The following is a 21,695-nucleotide window of genomic DNA, read 5'->3' as shown; positions in this document are numbered from 1 at the left end:
TAAGTCCCGCCCGCATATGAAAGTGGTGTTCAAACCACACATGTGAGGTATCGCCGCAAACATGAGAGCAATAATGCTAGCACTAGACCTCCCCTTCAACTCAAAACATGTAACCTGTAAAAAGTTTTAACGTGTCGCCTATGGGGATTTTCAAGTACCGAAGTTTGGTGCCATTCCACGAACATGTGCAATTTTGAAGCGAGACATGTTGGGTATCAATTTACTCGGCGTAACATTTTTCATATTATACAAAAAAATTGTGCTAACATTTGAAAAATTGCTGCATAAATACCGTGTGAGAAAAAAAGTTGCAACGACCGCCATTTTATTCTCTAGGGTCTCTGCTAAAAAAAGACATATCTAATGTGTGGGGGTTCTGTGTAATTTTCTAGCAAAAAAAAGTGATGATTTTTACATGTAGAAGAATAAATGTCAGAATTGGCCTGGGTAGCAAGTGGTTAAACATGCAATTCTGGCTTAAATAAGACAGGTTCCATCTACATACTCGCAAGGAGGTCCTAATGATTCATAGCCTAATATGGAACACAGATTCTATTTTAATGCAATTTTGTTGCTATAAAATTTAAAAAAAAAAAAAAAAAAAGAATACATAATGCCAATTTCATTTTCCGTTTGTTCTAATATATCGCCTTTATCTGGTGGGCACTGTTTCAATGAAGATCTAAGGCCCGCCTATTTAACAGTGTTGAAAAAAAATCTAATTTCCACATGACTGTAGCTGTGGCTTTACTCTGCAATCCAAAGTCATAGCAAGGGATGACTAGAGTGCAACATAATTAGACATTAAGGCCACTTGGCCCTTTTATTGAGGATACTGCGAGTGACTTTGTATGATCAGTATCTGCATAGGACTTCCATCTAATACATAGTTTTCTGGCATTTTGAAGGTGGGGTCTTTTTTTAAGAAGATATCCATTGAGAGAATCAACACGGACATAAATCCTAATATGATATAATCAACACATTACAAACAAGAGTACTTTTTGCAGTGACTGAAAAGTGATTTTTCAGTATCATTTTGGTCTGTCATTTTTTTTTCTTCTAAGGCCCCTTTCACACTGAGGGGGTTTGCAGGCATTATTGTGCTAAAAATAGCGCCTGCAAACCGCCCCTAAACAGCCTCCGCTGTTTGTTCAGTGTGAAAGCCCGAGGGCTTTCACACTGAAGCGGTGCGCTGGCAGGAGAAGAAAAAAAAATGGGACAGCGCGGCTATAGCTGCGCTATACGAGGGGTTTTAACCCTTTTTCGGCCGCCAGCGGGGGATTAAAACCGCACCGCTAGCGGCCGAATACCGCGGTAAAACAGCGCTAAAAATAGCGCTGTTTTACCGCCGACGCCCCCTACCGCCCCAGTGTGAAAGGGGCCTAATTATCACTTTTGTGCACCAAATTAGCCTGATTATAGTTGCAATAAAACATATTCCAAACAGGTATAGAAGGGTTAGTTAGTGGAATATATTATATATAATTTAGTTTGTGGTTTTACACTTTAGAGATTGTAAAATTAAGATTACTTAAAAAAAAATAAATAAATAAGTAGTCTCATTTATTCAGTTAAGGGTAGGTTAAATACCCTTTAGTAGTAAAGAAAATGAAATACAATATGCCAAGGTCTTCACTGATGTTCCACTTCTGCCAGTACAACAACCAGTCCATCTCGCCATTGCCATCCCGGCAGCCCATACACAAAAGGTATTTTATAGCCATGGAACTGCAAATTAGGGAATCATGGAATTGGGATGCAACACCTGCAGAAAAAACAAAAGAACACGAATATAGTTCATTAAAATTGCCATTGATCTCTTGAGTTGCTCAAATTTTTACACAATAACATCATGGCGCTTCAAATGTAGAATATTTTAAGATTGTTTTTCCTTTCTATAACAGTCATGAAATGCACCTGCAATGAAAAGTCCTCCAATTTGCTTATCACATACCACAAGTAAAAGGATTGCGGTGTGCAAGAATCAAGCTTAAAGGGAATGTAAAGTCAGGTTTTTTTTTTATCTTAATGCATTCTATACATTAAGATAAAAATCCTTCTGTGTGCAGCAGCCCCCCTAATACTTACCGGAGCCCCATCTTTGTCCAGCGATGTGCAGAAGTCCCTCGGCCGTTCGATACTCTCCCTCCTGATTGGCCGAGACACAGCAGCGGTGCTTTTGGCTCCCGCTGCTGTCAAAGTCAGTCAGCCAATCAGGAGCGAGGGGGGGGGGGCTGTGAGTTGGATTGGGTACCCCCATAGCAAGCTGCTTGCTGTGGGGGCACTCGACAGAAGGAAGGGGCCAGGAGCGCAGATGAGGATTTGGGCTGCTTTGTGCAAATCCACTGCAACAGAGCAAGTATGACATGTTTGTTATTTTCATATATTAAAAAAAAAAAAAAAAAAAACACACAAGCCTTTACAATCACTTTAACAAGGAAAGAGAAACTAGAGATCATTGTAAACCAGGAGATCGATCTCAAGCCATCTCCAAAGAATATATAATGACACAACTTCACATTGTAGAAGCTATGGTAGTTCTAGTATGAAAATGTAATTGTATTAGAGATAATTCTCCTAAGTATGGCACAGGAGGGGGGATGATAAACTGAACAACAGCCTCTCTCTCTCCTCGGGTTCCTGCCTGGCTAATTCGGGGCTCTCACAGCTCCAGTACAGGTGGGCGGAGCAGGAAGAAATAACCACAGTGCGTCCCCTTCTTGCCCAGCACACACCACAGCTCTCCCTGGGACTGACTGAAGATCCCAGAGGACAAATGGCAGCTTTTATCCGTGAGTACTGACCGTCTCTTCCTTCTACCATCCACTATACAATGCTTTGCTGTAAAGAGGACAGATTTACTGAATGAGAAAGTGACATTCTTAGCCTCTATTACTCATCTGATTCCAAGCCGTCTTCCTTCACCAAAGCCTTAAAAGGAGAACTCCAGCCTGAGCTCATCTGGCTGGGCTTCTCCTATGGGTCACAGGAATCAGTCCAGGCACCGCGTCATCTGAACAATGGAAGTCTGGATCTGCTGCGGTGCCTGGACTGATGTCCTTCTCAGTCTCTCAGAGAGCCCGAGACGGTCGCTCCGGGCAGAGCGGAGTGCTGCTGATTGACAGTTAGAAGCTCTCCGCTCGGGGAGCTGCGAGAACCGAGCCATCTGCGATGTTCAATTGCTCGGTTCTCAATGTAGAGGCGCCGGGGGCAAGTATGAATGGGCACAAAAAAAAAAACACAACACAACATACTTCTCTTAACATCATCACATACCATAGAGGGACATTAACCATGTATGGTATGATGAGGAGGCTGGAGTGTGACCACAGCCAGTAACTTAGAAGCTGATGGGAACAAGTCACAGCAGGGAAAGGAGCCTGCTGGAGAAAGGAAAGAGGTAAAGCTAGGTACACACAGATTGAGATTCGTCCAGTTGAACAGGGATCGCCTAAACTTAAGCGGCGTTGCGCCGAAAAAATAAATGTATTAAAAGTCAGCAGCTACAAAAAGTGTAGCCTGTCCCATGGTCCAGCGATGTGGGCGTATGAAGCCCCGATCCTCCTCTTCTCCACAGTGCCAGCATTCTTGCTGTGGCTTCACAGCCGGGCACTTGATGCGCGCTGTGAATGGCCGGGAAATCTTCTGGGACCTGTGACGTGTCCCAGAAGATTGCAGGGAGGGAGGGGGGAGAGGTGAACTTCCTTCCGGCGCCGCAGAGCCCCGGTTGGAAGTGGGAGCTAGATGCCTCTAAAAAGAGGGTATCCGCACTCTCCCCCAAAAAATGACATGCCAAATGTTGCATGTCAGGGGGTCACCGTCACTTAAAGCAAAAGTTCAATTTTTTGGGTGGAACTCCGCTTTCAGTTTGTGTGTAGCCCTTCCTGTTAAGACAGAAGCCAATCATTAGATTGGCTTCTCTTGAACAGGACTGCTGGAAACCTTGTTCAATTAGGGGCTTGCAGCCAATCAGCTGCAGCACTAAATCAGTGTATTCTAACAGTGGGGAGTCCCCGCTGTCAGAATACAATGTCCCAGTAGGGGGGAATCCTGCATCCATAGCGCTTGTGTAGATGCAAGAACCTGTCAGCTAGCAATCTGAACAAAAGATCCTGTTCATGTGTACTAACTTAAAAGGTAAAGATGGGCTCAGGCATGTTCGGATTGAGTCGGCCAGGAATCCAGCACTGTACACCACCAATCATAGGCAGCATGTGTATGTGCAGCTGCCAGTCGGGAAATGCCTCACTGCCTATGATTGGCGGTGTCCAGTGACTGCTTCCTGGCATGTTCAATCCGAACACGCCCGAGCCCATCACTACTTAAAGGATGAGCTCACCTTTTAGAACACAGGGTGTAATATGTTCTAGTTGCCCTCCTCTGCCCCCCCTACCACACAGCCTCATCATTAATTCATAGGAATCTGTGAATGCATAAACTGCAAGTACGATTCACCACTGCAGCAGACAGACTTTAGTTTAAATAAACTGCAAGCACACAGATGAGCACGCCTGTAGTTCATACACATTGCCTACAGCTCTGCAATGACAGCCATACAGAAGTACGGGCACAAAGCTGTAGGCAGTGTCTGCAGGAGCCTGATACTTCACCCACAATCTGCTGATGGTGGGCACAATACTTTGCAGTTGCCAATTTAAAAAAATAATAAATGCACCAGCAAAAATATGCGCATTTACTATTTTTTACTAAAAAGGTGAACATATCCTTTGGGTATTTATACCTTAATCCTCTGCCCCTAGATTAAATAACCATTTAACCCATGCAGTAATCCATCCTTGCAGGCCCTACTGCAAGGATGGATTTTTTTTTTTTTTTAATTATGAACAAGAATATCAAAGAAGACATTTGGGGCAGGCTCGCGCGCACGCACGCACACACACACACACACCTCTTTCCCCAAAAAATAGCGGCACTCACGGTGGCAGTTTAATTTGACATTTCGACGAGGCACAAGCTCATCTTCCTCAGGAGGAGCCTGTGCCTCATTGAATTAAACCACCATCGTGCATTCACCTTTCAAGACCTGTGAGTGCCCCTCTCTTTTTTGGTATATATATATATATAAAAAATTTTATTTATTTTTTTCCCCCCATATACTCCTATGCATGTCTGGTTCTGGGGTGCACACTCTAATGCAAAGCTACACAAATTAATCTCTTTTTGCCACTGAGAGATATAACAACCTGTTGCTTATCTCATTAGCAACACATTGATTTCCATGTGCTGCAAATGAGGATAATGCTAACAGTTATAGCTCTTAATAACAAAAAGATTAAATTGCCAGTGCAGCACTAGTCTAAATGTTTACTTACTGCCATTCACCATATTTAAAATTAAAGGAAAACTGTGACCTGCCCATTTAAAGCAAAGTGACCATGCTTCCAGACACGCTCGGTGGGGAGAATGCCCCACTCCCCTACTCAAAAGTCGCGCTCGGTGGGGAGAATGAAACTGCAGCTATGACCCCGTTATAACCACTGATCAAATGGATCTGCACAAAGACGGAAATATGTGAAGCTGGCCTTAGGAGCTTTGAAAATCATCCCTCATTCACACTTAAGTGCGAGTGTAGATGGGTGATTTATAATACAGAAGCCTAATCATGTATTTTTTGGCCCCATACACTTTGAAATAGGTGCAACTTAGAAAGTCACTTAAAGGGGTGTTTTTCAGGTGCTTCCATTAAAGTGTTAATAAACCCTTGTACTAGTCAAGAATATCAAGAGGCATCATTCATATACCTGATCGACTGATGTTTATTATTTGCCCCAATGCCCTCATTTTAAAAAAAGAAGAACACCCTAGTTAGCAGTTGCGCTTACAGGATCTCTCTGTTGCCCTGCCTTGAAACCACCCACACTCCTAGCACTACGGCAAGCAAGGTACATACGATTAGTTATTTTGTGAAAAAAAATTGTCAGCTCCGGTTTGAGACACTGTACTAACAATCCAACATTAGTATAGCGATATCCCCCGCTGAGCTGTTGTGTTCTGACAGAGAGATGGACTCCCCACGAGAACACTCCTATCAGCGCTCTCAGTCATTGGTAACTGGTCGACTGCTGGTTTTCCAGCATGTTTTTCAACAGAAGCCGGCCGAACCGGCTGCCATACATACATCCAAAATGTCGGCCGGCATTTGGCTCATGTGTACGGGGCTTAACCTTCAGCAGGCCTCATTGAATGAATTTAAAGCCACCTAAAACCCCATCACCTGTTGAACATATTTTAACCACTTCCAGCCAAGGCAAATTCTGGCATTTCTCTCCTACATGTAAAAATCCTAATTGTTTTTCCTAGAAAATCACTGAGAACCCCCAAACATTATATAAATTCAAATAGCGGTAATTGTTACATTATTACACTATGCAAGTCTTTTTATCAATTTCTCACGTGATATATGAATATCCATTTGTGGCCTTCCATTGGAATATAATGTTGTGTGGATAACTGTGGAGGTTGAATTGCCATCTTTGTTTGGAAGTCATTGAGGATATCTGAGACCCCGGCTGTGAAGTCTAGGAGGCCAATACGTGTGATCTGCAGGCTCATTAAAGGAGACCTCCACCCAAAAGGGGAAGCACAGCGTCACATTTGGCACTTTTTGACTGGCTTTGACAGGTACCCGCTCTGACTTCCAGCTCAGATTGCGCCTCTTTTCCCCTGCAACGCATCACACATCCCAGCAGATTATGGGACTATCCACAAGGTGAAGCGTGGCTCGCACATGCACAGCAGGAAGCCGGCTGTTAAGCCGCAAGGCTTCAATTCCTGCTTCCCTTTGTAGAGATGTTGGCATCTGCACCCGGAGCCGACTGAAGAATATTGGCTCGGGTGATGACATCACTGGATCCCTGATCAGGTAAGTGTCCTTATATTAAAAGTCAGTGGCTACAGTATTTGTAGCTGCTGACTTTTATTTTTTTTTTGGGGTGGGAGGGGCGGGGCGGGCTGGACCTTCCTTTTAACAGCTTCAGGCAAAACTCTCAGGTGTGAACAGGCTCATCTAGAATAATTGGATTCTTCATCCCGAGCACTGTCAGGCTGCAGGAATTACAGGACAAAGAGCTCTGGTGTGAGATGGAGGTCAGCCACATAACCAAAGTAACAATGTTTATCCCCTAGAGGTCACATGACCGGATGTCTGCTCCCAGCCCCCTCATGGCGCACTCTTACCTGTCATTGTTGGTCCTCTACACGCCCGGCTGTGGAGCCATCAGGTCAATATCGGCCATGTTTCTAGCTACCCACACTCCAGCAGCAAACAGGCCGAGGTTCACAAGGAGATTCCTGCCAAGAGAAGACATGGTGATATTATTCCTAGTGCCTCATGCTCTGTCCTCCACCTGTTCACAACCGCGCACATTCATACCGGCGAAAGTCATTTCTATCGGTGATAAAGCGGAACATTCCACGAATCCATCCCTGGCTACCTCCACCCGAACTGCCGGCTCCCCTCTCCACGTTACTGGCCGCCATACTGTCCAGACAATAACTTCCGGGTGACCTGAAGTGCACTTCCGCCCTTGCCACAGAGGGCACACTTCCGGCCCCTCACCTCACCCGAACTGAGTTTTCTGCACATGCGCACACCGCTGATTCTGCCTTTCGCTGTGAGGTATTTGGTTGGAGACGCCACAAAGCTGAATTAGCTGGGAGGTGTAAACAACCGTAGTTTGTCCTATGCTGGAAATCTCTTCTTTCTTAGCTGCACACTCACTGCCTGCTGGTTTCCCATGGTGTACATGTACTTACTGCTATAGACATATATAGGACCGCCTACTTTCATTGAATTGAATTATTGCTTTTTTGTTTTTTGTAGTGGAGAGGGATTAGAACCCCTTTCAGGTTTTGATTGCAGCATGTGTCCCCATTAGGGAGAGTCACTCTCTTTGTCACATTTACCATTACAACTGAAAGTGCAAGAAAATCCCAAATATTGGGTAAGGCTCCATTCACACCTAAAGCATTTATTACCCCAACACTTCATATTGCTGATATGTGTCTGCTGTACCATGTACTTGTATGAGAAAGTATCCTGTTCTTTTTGTATTGCTTCCTTTATGTCAAATCCCTGGTGTTCCTGCCAGTCCCCTTGCTTTCCTATTAAACACTGACCACACTAAGCAGGAGAGCATATTATGGTTAGTTTTCTAGCAATGCTGGGATCTCAGTGTACTCTCCTCCAATGATCAGACTTGTCCTGACACGCCTGGGAAGCTCAGTGTGCTGCTGCCCCCCCCCAGCTCTTATGCAGCCATGAACAGATGGAATGTGATCACTTATTAAAAAAGGGGGAAAAAGTAGTTGTGATTTTTTTTTATATCTACACAAAAATGTTTTGCATTGCATTTCTTTTTTTAAACTGATTGGGTTGTTTTACAAGGTGATCGCAACAATCACTTTAAAGAGGAACTGCAGTCTGCTCACATAATTTGTAATAAAAACATCTTTGCCATTCTGAAGCTTCCCTCCAACCACTTTGCATATTATTTCATATATACTGTGATTCTGTACTTGCCAATTATGCTGCAGAAATCTCCCTCCACTAATGCTGGCCATACACTATACGAAAAATCAGTGAAATTCAGTCATTTAGACAGTTTGTTAGTTTTTCGGCCAGTTAATGGGCACAAAATCGACAATCATTGGGACGTTTTTGAGCCAAAAAAATGAAGGACAAGTTTGGAAATTTTCTGCTGAACGAACGATAAATTGAAAGGTTTATGTGTTTCCCGTCTGAACTGTCTGCACTAGGTATATGTAAAAAAACGAACAAAATATGTATTCATTTATGTCCACTGAACGATATATCGGTCATTACATGATGGCACTATCGTTTGCTCTCACGGCCGAATGTTCCCTTTTCGAAAATGGGTTCGGCTGATTTTTCGTATAGTGTATGGCCAGCATAAGTCTGGCTGCAGACGCCTCTGCTCCATCTCAACAGGATTTATAGACGATCCCTTGCTGAGTCGGATCAGAATGGAGACAGATCCCATTCAAAGCCCATTCCATTTTTAACTCCAGCTTACAAAGGAGGAACCCACGACCACTGTAACCCCTGTGGCTGGCTGGATGTAAATGGTCTGCAAATGTTTACCTGGATGTAAACTTACTGCATTCCATCCAACAAACTTGAATGGACCTAAAGCTGGTTTCACACCGCAGCACGGAGCGGATCACAGCAGGGGGTCCGATGCGTCCCTGTTTACCATTTCAGGTCCAATTTCAGCCTGAATTTTTGGCTGAATTCGGACCTGAAATGGACCAGAAGACGCACAGGACTCCTGTCCAATTCGCACCGGAGCCGCTTTGGAGATGTGTGAACCGGCTCTATAGAGAGCCGGTCGCAATCTCCTGACATGCGAATTGGATGCGGGGAAACCCACATACAATTTGCAATAGTGTGAACCCAGCCTCAATGTAAACAGATTCAGGAGCACATCCATTTACATCCATGCACCCACATAGAAAGGTTGTAGTCAGTTTTTGATCTATCTAATCACAGATCAAAAACAGACTGATGGAACACCCATGCGAAAAAGGCCTAAAAGACACATCTAGAGGTAACTTACAGATTGCACTTGCCTCCTCAAAGCCTCCTGTAGGATTACATTTAAAAAGGAAGTAAACCCTGAGGGGTTTTACTTCCTCTTTTTTTCCCTGCAAAGTAAAAGCATAATCATACTAGCCCATCATACTAGCCCATTATGTTGCACTTACCTGCAAACGAAGCCCGTGCTGTCCTCACTGGAGGCCGCATCCATCTTCGCCCCTCTTCCTTCCGGGACTGTGCACTCTGGCTCTGTCACTGGCCAGGGTTGCGTGACGTCACTCCCGCGCATGCGCACAGCAGCCACAAGTCACAGCACTCGCTGGTGAAGAACCAGCATGGTGCCGTTTCTTCACAGCATATGCGATGATGACATCATCGCCACAGTACAGAGTAATTATCTCCTAAACGGCGCACATTTAGGAGATATTTACTGCACCTATAGATAAGCCTTATTATAGGCTTACCTATAGGTACAAATTGAAAAAGGGAGGTTTTTAAGGTTTTTAAGGAGTATCATGAAAACTGATCAATTTTGTCTAGTAAGAGACAAGACACTGCTACTTCTCATTTTTAGTGACAAGGCCCAGCTACTTCCCTTTTTAGTTGTTTGGCAGATAAGGTATAATAAGTATCACTCTTTCAGCTTCTGTATAACACTTTATGGAATTCTTCTTTAAAGGTGAAGTCCTCTATGAAAAACCTTGTAAAAATGTGTTTAGCAATGTGCTCATGCAATATGTACTGTATGCAGTTAAAGGCTAAATCCATATTTTGCAAAAAATGGGGGTAAAGATAGAAGTTTTTTTTTTACCTTAATGCATTATCTGCATTAAGGTAAAAACTAGGGATGCACCGATACCGGTATCAGTGCCGATACCAGGCATTTGAGCAAGTATCGGTACTTGCTCAAATGATACCGAAACCGATACTTTGCAGTGCGATTTGCGTCAATACATTTAACCACTTCCAGCCTAAGGACGGCATATGATGTCTTTGACTTTCAGTGGGGATATCTGAATGATGCCTGCAGTTACAGACATCATTCAGGTATCATCTTTTAGAGCCGGCGATTCTGTGCACCATAACAATGATCATAGCAGCAGTTCCACCGCTTGGTCGTTCTTACAGGCAATGGGAGGGGACATCCCCCCTCCTGCCGCCCTCCGGTTTTTCTCCGGGCTCTCCCGTGCCATCAGGGACCCTGAGAAAGAATCCACCGCCGCCGGATGACGAGCATAGAGATTTCTGGTGACCAGATGGTCACCAGTCATCTCTATAACTCTATAACCGAAAATTGGGCTAACTTTACTGTTTTGTTATTTTTTAATTCATGAGAATTTGAAAAAGTTTGAAAAATTGTTGCGCAAATACAGTGTGACATAAAAAGTTGCAATGACCGCAATTTTATTCCCCAGGGTGTCTTCTAAAAAAACAGATATAATGTTTGGGTGTTCTGAGTAGTTTTCTAGCAAAAAAATTATGATTTTTACATGTAGGAGAGGAGTGCCAGAATAGGCCTGGTATGGAAGTGGTTAAAGTCCCCTTGACAAATTTTTCCCCTTTCTGCAAATACAAAAATTAATGGCCGCAAATTGCACTGCAAAGATTTGCATGTGATTTGAACAGGAATGTGATCTGATTCCTGCCCGAATCGCATGCGAATTCCCCCACTGCTCTTGTGTGTCTGTGTAAAAAAAGATGAATGCGCCATGTAGTGGGCAGTTTAGTACATATCTGGTAGCAAATCAGGGCCGCCGAAGGTGCTCACAGGGCTGGAGGAGATGTAGAGGCAGTCCCCCCAAGCTGACCCTATACCCACAGGGTCCCGGAACTTCTCCAGCCCTGTGAGCACCTCCGGCGGCCCTGATTTTCTACCAGATATGTACTGTGACTTGTAAAATTGTTTAAATTGACTAGATGGCACTTTAATCCCTTTCTACACAAACGCATCGCATGCGATTCTTTGGAGTGCGATTTGCGCCAATTTTTTTCGTACTGACACAGATTGCAGAACAAAGTATCAGTACTCGGCATCGGCATGTTGTTGACCGAATGTATCGGTGCAACCCTAGTAAAAACCCCTCTGTGAACAGGATCCCTTCCACCACCCTCTCCTCACTGGGCATGGAGACAGCAGCAATAGCCTGTGAGGGGAGAGCGAGGCCAGGGCCCAGCCACGCTTTGTGTGTCAGGATCAAGCCCGCACGAGTGCCTCCATAGCAAGAATCTTGCTATTGGGGCATTTGACAAGGAGGAGAAGCCAAGATCGCCGGCGATGGACCCCAGGAGAGGTGGGTCGGGGCAATGGTTTTGCACAGAGCAGGTAAGTATATAGTTTCTTATTAAAAAAAAAGTTTATAATCGTTTTAATAAATATACCCATATTGATTAATAAAAATGTGCATTTATATCATTTTTTTGCATTGGAGCCTGCAAAGCAATGGTCAGGTCCCTGCAGAATATTTCTCCAGCCATAGGTACAGTATGTACTACGGTATGGACCTTCAGTTACGAGGCTGGAGGAAGTATCAGTAGGTCAAAAGTGCGGTGATGTCACTGCATTTGTGCTTCCTTGGGAACTGCAAGTACCACTGCCACAGTGGAAGATGGAAACGTAGACTTTTCATTCACAGATCCTGTGAATTAAGGATGTGGCCGTGCAGGTAGACCCATGCACAGCAGCCCCAAATTTAGAAAATCATAGGGTGCTCCAGGGAGAACAACCCCTGGAATCAGTAAGGGGGGCAGACTGTGACCTTGTTTCATGTGAAACCTAAATATAGGTGTCACATGCAACATGGTCAGAAAGGCGAACTTTTAAAGAAAAAGTCCATGTTTAGTAAAAAGTTATCCCTCTTAGTCCAATCTAGGCTCCCCCTCCCCCCCACCCTGCTGCTCACTTATTTCAGCATGAAAACCATAGTCTACTGTTGATCTATTGTTAGGGGCAACTTTTAAATAAGCTTGGTGGTCAGTGGGAGAAAAAAAATAAACAGCGCCTGTGGTCAGTAGGAGGAGAAATAATGGTGGCAGGATAGTTGTTGGTGTCCATATTACGCCCCACTGTTTGGTGTCAGTGAAAGGATTGGTACCTCATTGTTGGTGTCAGTGGGAGGAATAGCACCTTATATAAGTGGGAAAACAGTGCCCCAAGGGCCAGAAAAAGGCAAGCGAAGGGTGGCATCTGTCCCGCAGGCCGCAGTTTAAAGACCACTGTTTTAGCCAATGATGACTCACTGCGCAGGCATAGCCAGACAAAGATTTCGGCATGGAGCTGGCCACTGCTGTTATACTGAGGTAATTTAGCAGCCAGACGGGGTGTTTCTAAGTTAGATTAGGAAAACTAAGGCCAGTAGACTAGTGCACTTTTTAGAAAGAAGGACTTGTTTTTAGCACATCCCTTCTGAACATGTGTCACAATGTTTTTTCAAAGTAGATCCAGCACATTACAAAGTGCTAATATATTTCATATAATCAATTATATCATGTTTAAAGTGTATATAATCCCCCAAAAAGCTTTTTTTTTTATTAAAAGAAACTTTTATTAGATTTGTCATAGACAAAGAAAACAGGAGCATAGCATGTACACAGAAAAAACATCCAACATATAACACATGTCCACATAGTACATCATTTCAAAACAGTATTGTACCAACCAATCATACATCATATGTCAGCTTATCATGCATGCCTAATAATCACATACAATGATAGTGACCTCTTAGTGCCCACCCGTATTGAAGACTGTAATTCCAGTCAAGGGGACCAAAGTTTTTCAAATTTCTTCAGACAGTCACAAGCCTCATATGTCAACTTATACATAGCAATTATATGGTTAGTAAGTCTGAGCCATTAATTCAAGATGGAGGGACCTGTAATCTCTATTGAATTGCTATAAGTTTTAAGAACAATCATTATATATTCTATATTGCATCTCTAGATGTGAATTTAGATGTGTAGATTACATGTGTAGATTATATATTGCAGTCCTTAAATGTGGTGCCTACATTTGTTTTTCTTTTATCTGGTGATCCTGCCAGGAACACATTTCCCGGCGATAACGCTCACTCACTGTTTGTATCTATAGAGGAGCAGAATTGTTACTCTAATGCTGCGTACACACGAGCGGAATTTTCATCGGTAAACCCTTGGATGGTTTTTCCGACGGAATTCCACTCAAGCTTGTCTTGCATACACACGGTCACATCAAATTCCGACCGTCAAGAATGCGATGACGTACAACACGTACGACGGGACTAGAAAACGGAAATTCAATACCCAGTGCGCCACCCTTTGGGCTCCTTCTGCTAATCTCGTGTTTATCTCGTGTTAGAAGTTTGGTGAGAGACGATTCACGCTTTTCAGCCTCGTGCTTTTCATTCCGTTACTGCTCTTCAGTTTGTACTTGTGGGTTTGTATCTGGTTTTCAGTGCGTGCAGTCAGTTCGTATCTGTTTTTTAGTGCGTTCTTGTCTGCTCGTTTCTGATTTTCAGCTCGATCTTCACTTTTTGCAGGTACGTAATCATCATAGAGTTCATGCTATGTGGGGGCTTGGTGTTGGGGTTTTTGCTTTGACCCAAGCCCAGTCCATGAACAGGGTGGGGAGGAGTTCATGGATGAAGAATTGGTTGCTCCAGCGTGACCAATTCTCTCATATGCCTTTGCTGCAGGAGATCCAGAAGAATAATCCTGATGATTTCAGGAATTTTCTCAGGATGACGGACCCCATTTTTCACCGTCTGTTGGCTTTGCTGTCCCCTTATATTACGAAGCAGGACACCTGCATGCGGCAAGCCATCACTCCGGAGCAGAGGCTAGTCGCCAGGTTACGGTACTTGGCGACAGGGAGAAGTCTCTAGGATCTCAAGTTCTCTACAGGCATCTCCCCCCCAGGCTCTGGGGATCATTATTCCAGAGACCTGTTCTGCCATTATACAGGTCCTGCAGAAGGACTATATTAGGGTAAGTTTTCTCCTTTAAGATCACATTCTATGTATTTAATGTATGCTAATGTTTTGTATTTCTTTCCTCATTCCCTAATTACCATGATTGTAATATGCTGTAAGCTTTTAATGCTCCTTTTTTGTCCTTCATGCATATTTGCCTTCACTAACCTCCCCAGCATGCTATCCTGGGCCCATACACACCTAGCCTAGTCACTTAACAATGTATTTTGTCAGCCCTGTTGTAGTGCTTTACCCTAAACACCCACCAAAAAGTCCCACACATGTGGTATCAAATGTGTCCAAATGTTATTGTTGTCCTTAAATTCAGGCAGAGTGCCAGAGGCTTTTTTGGGGGGGGTCCAAAACTCATTTATAACCCCCCCCTAAAATGTTTACAATGGGCCATCCGAGGGGGTGAGGAATCTGATAAGTGGACCTTATATTTTTGTATTTAAATACTCCTTAAAATAAATGTTATACTAATGTTGGCCAAGAATGTTTGTGTCTAATCTGCTTGCAATTTATGTGCAAAAGTATTAATTTTTTTTATTTTTTGACTCTACAGCTTCCTTCAACACCACAGGAATGACAGTCTGTGGCTTCCCAATTTGCTCTGCGTTGGGACTTTCCTAACTGCGGAGGAGCAATCGATGACAAACATGTCCACATCGTCCCACCACCCCACTCGGGGTCATACTATTTTAATTATAAGGGTTTCAATAGTATTGTGTTGATGGCATTGGCGACATACGAGTTTTCTGTGGACGTGGGGAAGAATGGCCGGATGTCGGATGGTGGAGTCTTTGCCCAGACCAAGTTCTACCGACTTCTCCAGAGTGGTGGCTTGGGATTGCCACCTGCAGAAGAGAACATTGAAGGACTCCCATTTGTTTTTATAGCTGATGAAGCATTTGGTCTGGGTGATCACCTGATGAGGCCATTCCCCCAGAGGACCCTCACCCCGGAGAAGAGGGTTTTTAATTACCAGCTGGGCAGAGCCAGAAGAGTTGTGGAGAATGCCTTTGGGATAATGGCCAGCCGGTTCTGCCTATTTCTTAAGGCAAAAATATGGCAAAACTGTACAAACTGAACCACATAGTTCTAATATGCTGCATACTTCACAACTTTTTAAAGAGAAATGCTCCGAATTAAGTTGCCTCAGTTGGGCCCGAGGCCGGGCTTCCACAAAATACAATGACGGCCCTGGAAACTGGCCGTCCTGGCTTGCCCCCCCAAAGCGCCCGTGAAGTGCGTCAAAAATATGTAGATTATTTTACGGATAGGGGGGCCATTGCTATGCCAGCAAATTTGGAAATATTTTCGATATTAAAAAAAAATTATTTGATAAAATTTTGATTTTGATTCACTGCTTGTGTTTCTTTTCGCTGTCTCCTAGGTTCTCCTAATGCACTTGTAGCCCCAAGTGGTTTTTCCATTATTAAATAACACCCATTGTCATTGTAAACACCAACTTAATACAAAAACTGGTATTGAACATTGAAAGAAGAAGCCACTCGTTGAGTATAAAACCTTTTACCCTGTGCACATTCACATGTGCGTTGTAAAACTTTTTTTTTTTTTTAAACATCTTGTTTTTATTAATTATTATTATTAACATTAAGTTTTACCTTGAAAATATTTTTTTAATACATAAACAGGCATGTTTCAAAACATAACATACACAACTCAGGAACTTACAAAGTTCAACATCGAAAAACTGAAGGCAATATCAGACATTATAGTGTCAAAAATGTGTTGATATACGCCTTCATCAGATGGGGTGATGTCACCCCTGTAAAAGATAAATTTTTAAGATGCACACAAATTGGGAGTCAAACTGGGGATTTCCTTCGTGATCCCATGCCTAATGTCAACATGTGCTGTCTCCCGTCATGGGGGATCAATGGACGTGTTTTGGGGGTGCAACCACTTCCTCTCACCTACCTGAGTTACGAGGAAGGGGTTGCACCCACAAAACGCGTACATTGATATCCCCTGATGGCAGATAGCACATGTTGACACACTGTGTGCATCTTCAAAATTTGGTTTTTAAAATGTGTCAAAAATTTTAAAAAATTGGTCACAAAAAATATAAAATGGTGTCATTTTGTTGTTATTTAGATTCGTCCTAGTACATCAATCATGTTCTTCAGTTTTTGCTCAACCTCATTAGTTTTTTGCTTGATGATGTCTAAATCCAGACTACAAAACATTATGTCCTCTATTAGCCTTTGTCACTGGTGAAATGAGGAGATTGTTCTTCCACAACATGCACATCACCTAAAAGAAAAAATACACACCATGTATTATATATATGCAGGCATACATCTATTACCTGAATCTGTGGTCTCAGACACTCACCTGTTGTGGTAACAATTTCAACCACCTCTCCTTCCTCAACATCCTCTGGTTGTGGTGTCCTCTGTTCCCCTTCTTCAGGAGTAGGGGGGTTCCTGGTGTCCTCAGACGTCTGGTGTCTTTTCTCCCCTATGAGAATGAAAAAAAAGGTATACTTAGCACACCAATATTTGAGGCCAGAAATAGGAATATGAAACATTGCTTGGAAGTGGGGTACAATTGTCTGTTTTTGCAGAGTTGAAGACATGATTTTTTCCCTTACCAAACCTGAAATACTTACCTTTTTTGGACAAGTTTCACACATGGAGACACCCCAAGTATCCACTGGATTACCTGTGTGGGACACCCTAAAAAGATTGTTCTTGTGTCCCACACTAGTGCTCCTGAGTCCAGATGTGTAAATAGCTGCTGAGTGTCCTCTCCTTACATTACACTGAATCAAGTTTGCAATTCTTTCTAGTTTCAAACACATCTAGACAGCTATGTCCTTAACTTCTTTTAATACAAATTAGCATGACCAAATGTAGTTAACCCTGTATCTGCCAAAAACATTGTATTTAGTTGGCAAATGAACGATGTTTACTGCGACCGATTACTGTGCCCACGAACATGAAAGTAGCCATTTTAAACTGTACAACAGTAAAGAAAAGCTCATGGAGCAGCATGCAAGTAATAATAATAATAGGAACACGCGACAACTACTTACTTTTTAGAAGCATTTTCTTGATCCTTCTGTACTGATCCTGCTCCCTCAATTTCAGGTCTGACCAGCGTTTCCTCAATTGCTCCTTGGATCGTCGTACCCCAAATTTCCTGTGCAGACTCTTCACAACTTTAGACATGATCTTGGCCTTTCTCACATTTGGGTTTAGGTAAGGTCCGTAGTCCCGTCATAATCGGCCCTCTTCAAGATGTCCACCATCTCTACAAAGGCCATATTTGATGCCTTAAATCTCCTGCGGGACTGTGATGTTTCTGGCTCCAAGCTTTCCTCCTTGTTACTGCTATTACGCACCTGCTGTGTCTCCACCATGTTGCTCTCCCACTACGACGAAAGAGAAGGGGCGGGGAATATTCTAGAAAGAACGTCAGGGGCGGGTGACGCGGGCGGAGTTTCACGCATGCGCAGTGTATATAAAGCTAACACGCATGTGTCGTACGTACGATCTGTGAGTGGAGGAAGTGCCGATCGTGAGAACGAAGGTAACATTTTAACTTGGGACATCAGTGGCCTATACTGATTCGAGATTGAGGCCTATATTGGGAAAAGATTAGGAGAGTTTACCCTGATATTAGTGTTTTTGTCTTGTGTTTTGTCTTGCAGCAAATATGAAACAATTCAAAGACCCGGAATTCATGGGCCAGTTCACAGACATACAGGGATATGAGAAATTTGTGGGAGGTTAAAAACCCCTTATATCGAAATAAACCAGCTAGGAAGGCATCGCTGGAGAAACTTCTGTAATTTGTGAAGACGCTGGTCCCCGACGCAGACATCGAGTTGTGGAGAAGAAAATTCGTAGCTTGAGAAACACGTATAGGAAGGAGCTTAATAAAGTCCAGGCTTCCATGAAATCAGGAGCAGCAGCAAAGGATGTGTATGTACCCAGTCTGTGGTACTACAACAGGATGCGGTTTCTGGAAGACCAGATTGAAGCCAGGGAATCACTTTCTACACTTACACCCACCCTTCCCTCAACCCTTCCCTCAACCTATCACGTACCTGGTGGAGTCTGGAATGTGATGGAGGCCTCCCTTGCTCCTCCCACCTACACTCCTGAAGGTGGGAACAGAAAGTGTAAAGGCAAGGAGTGGCACGAGTGCCGGGTAGCTGGCTGGTGATGTCCCCTCCGAAGGTGGGTAGAGCTGGCAGTCACGTCCTTGGAGCAGGAAGCGAAAGCAACTGGGCACCAGAGCGTGGACAGGAGCAGAATTAGGAGAAGAGCAGTAGTCAGCAACAACCGGGCAGCAGGGCACTGAATCAGCAGGCAAAAGGAAGTCCAGAGGGCAGGCCAAGGTCGGGAAACAGCCGGGCAATGCAGTACCATGTCAGCAGGCAGATCAAGTCCAATAAACAGGCCAAAGTCAGGATACCAGGTAACAAAGTAAAAGAAGCAAGCAGAGGGGAAGTCCAAAGACGAGCCGGGTCATACACGAACAACAGGAACAAACGAAACAGGACTTGGTGGTTCAGGAAGGAACTGAACATCATCCAGCACTTGTTTGCAGTAACAGAGCAGTTTAAATAGGCCACTGGGCGCCAAGTGCTAATTGGTGTGTGCACGTCCATACCTGTGCGCGACGAACTGGCATTGCAGGCATTCTGTTGGTCCTTTGCTCATGAATATTAGCACGGGTGCAATGTGTGCGAGCATGAGCAGGTATCCGCATTGGCCTTTTGGTGGTGAGGGTCCGGTTTACCTTACACAACCCCAGCTGAGGCTTCCGAGGACCAACCTGGGCCTTCCATCCTGGAAGAAGTTGAGGAGCCCAGCTGGAGCCAGGTATAGTATTTTTGAACATATTTATTGTCCGAAAATTAGTGTTGTTAACTATATGTTATTATTGATAACAAATGAATGATTGAACAAAAAGTGTTTGACATATCAATAGACAGTAGGGGCTAAAAATTATTGAGACAAGAATGAAAAATGCTGGGCTAAGAATGATAGTCTTTTCTATTTATTAACATTCAATTTGCAACAGTCATGAGCTGAAAACTGTGTGTGATTGATGAACTAAAACTATGTCCCTTTTTCATACACAGGAAGACCTCAGCCAGGGCGAGGCTCTGGAATGTGTCAGCCAGGAGGAGGCGGGGGTAAGTGTCAGCCAGGAGGAGGCGGGGGTGAGTGTCAGCCAGGAGGTGGCCAGGCCCAGTAGCCTCTCCCAATTCCAGGTGCCTCCCCTCCGCCTTACAACAAAAAGGGCCAGGAAGGGGAGTAACGTGGAGGAGGCAGCACTGGGCCTCATTAAGGACGCTAATGCCGCCCTGAAAACACCCCCCCCAGCGCTGAAGAGGCCTATGGCTGCTATGTAGCTGCAAAGTTGCAGCAAATGGAGGAGGGCCAACGCCTCATGTGTGAGAATATTATTTTTCAGGCCCTTGAGACGGGGTTGAGGGGCCAAATTAGTGATAACATGCACTTATGTGCGCTCGCCGATCCTCCTCCTGCCACAAGTCCACCTCCAGAGCCACAGCCTCCAAGGAAGGCTGCAGGGAAGCGTGGAGGGAAGGTTGCAAGGAAGATATGAAAGTGATGGCCTGGGTTCAGTCTGGTCTAGTACAACAGCCTGGGGACATATATGTCATCTGCAGCTATTCCTGATCTCTGGGTGTTATGTCTCCAGGATACCTTTCTCTCTCCTGAGGTTCAGAAAAGAGAATTCACCTTGTCATTTAATTTGTATATTGTGTTGTTGCATTATTAAGCTATAAATTATGTTTTCTCCAGGTTAGCTGTTACGCTTGCGCCACCTACTAGCAAAACATTAATATAGTTTATAACAAAGCCATCCAGCTACTTTAGGATGTGATGTAAAAATCGTCACATCCTCTTTAGTCAGGAAGTGAAACTTCATAGGGATTAGCATCTCATGGCAGCAGCCTAGATGCTATCTCTCCCCATCCATGGCATCGGAGGTAAGCAATCTTCTCTTTACTCCTCCACAGGCTATTAGGGAAAGGAATTTGTCATTTCAGTTATTACTTTATGTGATGTTTACTATTGTATTGTAATGTTATATTATTCTTGTTGTTTTCAGTTTTAACGCATATCACATGTGTCATTCACATGTATATTAAAATCTGCAACGTGCCAATAAAAGACACAGACAAGAAACGACAGTCGATTATTGTGTGTGCAGAAAAGGGTCATCTGCCTGGATAGCCACCCATAGACTCCGGGAGTACGGGGGCGAGGCCAGGACACTGGGAGTCCTGGACCAGATTGTGCTCCCTATTATATGGACTTCTCAGGCTACCAATTTTTATTTACAAAGAGTTGATGTGTGCCCTGGGGTACAAAGGCTTCGCAAATTGAGCAGTTGCTCTATCGTTGCCTTCCTCTTTATTTTGTTAGGAGCCAGAATAAATGGAGATTTTTTTTAATTAAAATACTTGCTTATGTGTTTTTATTCAAAAAGGACAGTTTGTGAGTAGGCAGGTACATTTCAAAAATACAATGTCAAATTAACAAGGGACAAAAACCAACCTCCTTGAGCTTTAAAAATACAAGATAATAATGTTGTTGTGGAAACTTGACACACACAAAAAAATAAATTATGGAGATCACTAGAAAAAAAATATAAAAATAATCAAAAAAACAGGCGATCTTGATTAAAAAAAAAAACTAAAAAAAAGATGACTATAAAAAATAATTCTAAACATTATTATGGAGATCTGGCTTTAAAAACAAAAAAGATTATTCAGGAGATCACGAAAAATAATAAAGAAATACATTTGTCAGAAAGCTGTGTGAATATCAGCTGCAAAACAAATTAATTCTTCTAGCATTATAAAGAACAAAAGAATGCGCTGCATTAAAAGATCCAGAAATTTACAGCGTGACGAATGTGCTATCGACATTATGAGCGCTAGTTTCGTACTTAATTCGCAGCATGCGTGATTTTTTTGCGCCTCCGAATTGCATACAGACGAACGTTCCTATTTTCGGATAGGAACTTTTTCCGACCTAAAAATAGAGAACCTACTCAATCTTTGGCTGGCTGGAACTCCGCCAGCAAAAGTCCGATGGAGCATACACACGGTCGCATTTTCCGACCAAAAGCTCTCATCAGACTTTTGC

At 43.5% G+C, this 21,695-nt stretch overlaps 1 protein-coding gene across 1 annotated transcript; it reads right to left on the bottom strand.

The window, feature by feature from the left end:
- Positions 1–1,549: 1,549 nt before the first annotated feature.
- TOMM6 (translocase of outer mitochondrial membrane 6) lies at positions 1,550–7,554 on the bottom strand. The gene is made up of 3 exons (XM_073615934.1): positions 7,397–7,554; positions 7,201–7,314; positions 1,550–1,768 (listed from the first exon to the last, which is right to left on the bottom strand). Exons 1-2 carry the CDS (start codon positions 7,501–7,503, stop codon positions 7,218–7,220), a joined length of 204 nt encoding a protein of 67 aa, XP_073472035.1. The 5' UTR covers positions 7,504–7,554; the 3' UTR covers positions 1,550–1,768; positions 7,201–7,217.
- Positions 7,555–21,695: the final 14,141 nt, after the last annotated feature.

This window comes from Aquarana catesbeiana, linkage group LG02 (assembly GCF_042186555.1).
Source record: "Aquarana catesbeiana isolate 2022-GZ linkage group LG02, ASM4218655v1, whole genome shotgun sequence".
In the NCBI taxonomy this organism is placed as follows: domain Eukaryota; kingdom Metazoa; phylum Chordata; class Amphibia; order Anura; family Ranidae; genus Aquarana; species Aquarana catesbeiana.
Note: the sequence above shows the minus strand (reverse complement) of the source record. Positions and strands in the feature narration are given on the sequence as shown.